Below are 4,926 nucleotides of genomic sequence, written 5' to 3'. Positions count from 1 at the left end.
GTGGGGGGGGAGAGTGGGGGTGCTGTTGATTTTCACATTACTCAGCTTCGAGCAATTCTGGAGTATATGTAGGCAGCGCGAGAGCGCAATCTGGGAAAATTCCAACAGTCGGCAATTAAACATAGTTAGTAATCCTCCCAATTGCCCGAAATGATAAATACTGTACAAAGCCTTGGTAATAAAACATTTAGATTCTGTTTAAAAGGTATGTGCACTAAAGTTAGAGCCAACAAATGTCCGCAGTTCACTCTTCTTTTTTAAACAAGAACACCAAGAGCAGCTTTGAGTGAGTTCCTTCTCCAGGCCCAATATTCACATATGAGTTAGTGGGATGGTCCCATTCACGCCCGTGGCCGGGCTCTGATAATGCTGAGAAAGCGGCAGCAGTCTGTTGGGAGATGGGTCGCCCGCTTCTCCGCCTGCCGGTAAGTACATGCTGATCATCTCCCTCAGGTCCCCGGAGCAAGGTGGGCGAGAATGCGGGGGGCTGGGAGCCGGCTCCGATTTGACCATTGAGCCCAGCTGGATGGCACCAGGGGGCTGGTGGCCGTAGCCAGAGGAGAGGGTACTATAGGAGGGGGAGCCACTCATATAGCCCTGCGTGCTGGCGAGGGGGCTATACTGGATGGGCATGTCGTAGCGGTGGAGCTGCTGCGGGTGGTGATGGTGGTGATGGACGGCCGCTCCGCCGGCGCCCCCGCCGCCTCCGCCAGTGCCCCCGCCTCCCCCTCCCCCGACCGCTGCCAGCGCCGGGTGCTGGGTGTAAGATAGTTGCTCCTGCATCATGACCGCGGCCGCCGCTGCTGCCGCCGATCCGGGGTAAGAGCCATTCGCCCAACCGTTCATATGACCGTAAGCGCCCGCAGCTCCCGCCCCGTCCAGCCGCTGATTTAAGGCTACAGGCGGACCGAGGGCCCCGGGGCCTTGAGGCAGCAAAGCGGCGGGCAACGAGTACTTGTCCTTCTTGAGCAGAGTCTTGGTCTTACGCCGGGGCCGGTACTTGTAATCCGGGTGCTCCTTCATGTGCAACGCCCGGAGTCTCTTGGCCTCGTCGATGAAGGGCCGCTTTTCGCCCTCGGACATTAACTTCCACTCGGCTCCCAGCCGCTTGCTGATCTCCGAGTTGTGCATCTTGGGATTCTCCTGAGCCATCTTCCGCCGCTGTCCCCGGGACCACACCATGAAGGCGTTCATGGGTCGCTTGACTCGCTCGCCACTCAGTTTGCCGTTGGCGCCCTGGGCCGGCACAGTGGTCCCGCCACCCGCTGGACTGATCTGATGCCCCGGAGACTGCAGCTCACTCTCCATCATCAAACTATACATTCAAGCGGCACCTGGGTCTGTGAACAGGAGCAGGGAAGTAACCGGTGAGTGTGCGGCTCCCGGGTCCGAGCCCCCGTCCCTGCCGAACTCGAAGCCAACGCAATCTTTCCTCCTTTCTTGCGCAAAAAATGGCAAAGTTCTCTTTGTGTGGAATTTCCTCGGGCTGGAAGCGATACGGAGACTCCCGATTTGGCGCCGATGACTGGAACCGATATGGTGTTGCTAGTTTTGGAACCGGTTCAGAGTTCTCCAGTTTGGAACCGATTCAGAGTGCCTGGGTTTGGAATCGGTGCAGAGTTGCTAGGGATGCGCCGAGCGTTGCTGTCTCTGCCGCTGCCGCTCTTGCCCAGAGTTATTCGCTTGTGGTTTCCATGTGGGGAGAAGGTAACGCAGAGAAAGGGCCCCGGGGATGCAGATTGACAGCTATTAAATGAGTTTGCGGCAGCCAATGGGCTAGCGCCCTGGGCGAGGTTCAACTGAATGGTTGTGACGTAAGGGGGGGGGAAGAGAGAGAAAATCTATTAATTAGATAAAGGTTGCGAAGGGGGTGGGAAGTGAGCCGATGTCCGGAGTATTTCGGAGATCGGGGATGGGGGAGGTGATGGTGATGAAGGGAGATGGAGGTTCTGGGGGCAGAGGGGCGGGGGGGGGGGGGGGGGAAGGTGTTGTGGAGATTTTTCGGTACCAGTCCCGTGCACACCATTCAGGCGCCCATCATCATCTGCAGGATGAGCCTTGTAACAGATCCCGGGGCTGGTGGTTGGAGCGAGCAGCGTACAGCCAAAGCAGGGTATGTCCGGATAATGACCCGCACCTTTCATTGTATTCAGTTATTAATGAATTTCGGAATCACAAGCCCCTTCGAACATTACAGAAGCTGCAGATATTCTTCCCATGAGCGTGGTTTCCAATTACTGACGCAAGGTACGGGTGCCGCTGGCTTTTTGCAGCGAGATCTGTGTTAAATCTACCCGATGCGTTTGTGCGAGCCCCAGAAATTTTCGATGAACACCCCACGCCCCATACCCACCACACACACACACACACACACACACACACACGAGTTTACGAATTTGTCAGCCCACCCTCAACAGGTGCTGCTGTCAGGTGATGGTTTGACTGACAGCTGCACACGTGGCCCTGGGAAGGGGCCTCTGTCTGCCTCCTGTCCTGTGAGCAGTCTTTCAGTAGTCGGAAGGGGCACCGCCAATTACCAACAGGGTAGCTCCACGACCAGCATCTGGTACGCGAAAAGTTCCAGTTTGAAACCGGGTGGAAACAATCTGGGAGGGGGTGGAGGGCTATGAACCGGTGCAGGTCGATGTGACTAGGCAGAATAATCATCCGGCACGGACTAGATGGGCCGAAGGGTCTGTTTCTGTGCTATGTCTATGCGTAAAAGCAATCTACAGAAAAGGCTCAGTCCCGTGTCTCCGATCCTCCGAATTTACTCCGCCTGTTTTCGGTGAGACCAGCGTCTTAGTGCGAGAGATAACGGAAATAACAGATTGAAGAATAATTCCCTTCCGTAAAAATGAAACTCCTAATGGTGGTGTAGTAGTTGATTACTGGAAGGAGTCGGGATGTTTCGGGGTCTGTATGGCGAACTAATCTGATCACCATCCAGTTTCTGTTTCGGGGGATTTAATTCTGACCGCAGATTTCCTCACCTTTGGAAAAATGTTGTCTTTGATCGTTGTAATGAAACAAAAAGACGAATATTCTTGTGTACTCGAAAGCAAATTGCCCGAAGTCGGCCGCTGGTTTCAATTATTCTCTGCAGTTATTTCTTGCACAGTTAGACAAGAAGTGTTAAAATACGAGTAAGACTTTATTGAGGTAGGTAATAGTTCGAGGTCAGAGGAGGCATCTGGTGTCGTTTTACTCGGTATCAATGAAGCTGTTAAGCCACACGTCACCCCTTCCCCAATAATGAATTGCTCAACAGGCCAAGCAGCATCGGTTGAGAGAGAAGCAGTGAGAAAATTCATGACTGAAGAGATGCGAAGGATTAATTCCTTCCCTTCTCCATGGACCCCCCGCTGACTGACAGATAAACAAACATTTGCATTGCTGCAGCGCCTGTCCCGTCCTTTTCAAGCATACCAAACCTCTTTACAATCAACGAAGTAACTTTGGTAAAATGGGATTATAAAGATCTAATAGCCAGAGTCCAGTGTGTTTTTTATATATATATAAATGCATCAAACACACGAGTAACTCCAGTAGTGGAAAATAAGGGGCTATTTTTGTCCCTCATGGTTGTCATCGACGACATCCACATAAAATTTGAAAGATACGCGAAATGGGGACGATTTTAGTATCGCCCTTGGTCTGCAGCCTTTCAGGAAGATATTGTGGGTGGTGAAGAAAAAGGCCGGAGCAAGAAGCCCTCCCACTTCGTGTTATGCCGCTAATTGGCTTCTTTGGTGTCCGGTGATGGTCTTTAAACAAATTAAGCGCTCTGCAGAAGTTTGTGAAGAATTACCATAGGAACAGAGGTTCATTTATTGCGCACACAATGCGGCGTAGGACCGCTCGGCCCCACCGCCGCTGGTTCAAATGAACTGCCAGTACTTACGGAAATCCAATTACATATTAGAATCCTATCTGGGCATTAGCAATTTGCTTTCACTGGGAGGCTTATTATTAAAGAGAAGATTAAAAGAAACGATAAAGCAGAGTCGAATGGAAGCGTCTTTCGTGGAATTCTCTGCTGGAGAATACCCGGCCATCGCCGTCTGCTGGCGGCGGCCGACGGTTGTAGCAATTCAAGCGGCCAGGAACAGCGAACCGTTTTAGCAGAAAAATAGGTCGCACAACACGGGAAAGACGAACCACATGCAGCGTGGTGCTGTGCAAATCACTTTAGGAAAGGCGGGAGTGAAACAGTTCCCAGGGCCCGGGCGGGGAACCACAAACGCTGAAAATTATTTTAATGATTATTCATTCAGTCCATCAAGAGCAGTTTGCAGGGAGACATGCAACTTTTTTAATGTTTACTCCTAAAATTATACAAATTTTAAAAGCATTTAGTAATGTGAAATTTGGGAATTAAGGAGATGAAATCAATTAGTTGGGAAACCTCGTCAAAGCCAACCTCAGAGGAGCCGGCGCCGTAAACAATCCTCGCAGATATCATTCAAATTTCACAGATGACCTACTCTGAAAACCTCAATCAGTTTCTAATTGAGGGGAAAGAAAATATTGCTTCCTACACTAGGACTAACGATTTAATCATTATATCATACACTATGGCTTTTAATTAGGCTAATGCTGATACTGTATGGTAAACGATAATTCAATACAGTTTGTGATGAGTTATATAATTGGGTTAACAGGCAGGCAGTGGGAACACGTCAATATTCAACATTCAAGCTGCGTAGCCACTAGATTCAATAAAAGGAAAGTCTTGTATTGGATACAGCACGGGGAACAAAATTACAGACTCTAAACCTACACGGATATTCGCGATACAACACTGCTCCCGACCCGGCGCCAGTACATCGTTTAGCTTCACCGCGTTCAAGGCCTGGCTGGGCACATCAACTGCAGGGAGCAAGTATATTTAGTTCCCACGTTGCTACGTTTAGCATTATCTTA

General features: G+C 50.7%; 1 protein-coding gene across 1 annotated transcript; it reads right to left on the bottom strand.

Annotated features, from left to right (window-relative positions):
• Positions 1–312: 312 nt before the first annotated feature.
• Positions 313–1,323, bottom strand: LOC140197369 (transcription factor SOX-1-like). Its single transcript, XM_072257324.1, has one exon. It carries the CDS (start codon positions 1,321–1,323, stop codon positions 313–315), a length of 1,011 nt encoding a protein of 336 aa, XP_072113425.1.
• Between the last annotated feature and the right edge of the window lie 3,603 nt (positions 1,324–4,926).

Source organism: Mobula birostris, chromosome 5, assembly GCF_030028105.1.
Source record: "Mobula birostris isolate sMobBir1 chromosome 5, sMobBir1.hap1, whole genome shotgun sequence".
Classification (NCBI taxonomy): domain Eukaryota; kingdom Metazoa; phylum Chordata; class Chondrichthyes; order Myliobatiformes; family Myliobatidae; genus Mobula; species Mobula birostris.
This window is presented reverse-complemented; position numbering and strand designations above follow the sequence as displayed.

Bases quoted from the DNA above. Each gene is read 5' to 3' on its own strand.
- LOC140197369 (XM_072257324.1), bottom strand. From the start codon at position 1,323: ATGTATAGTTTGATGATGGAGAGTGAGCTGCAGTCTCCGGGGCATCAG.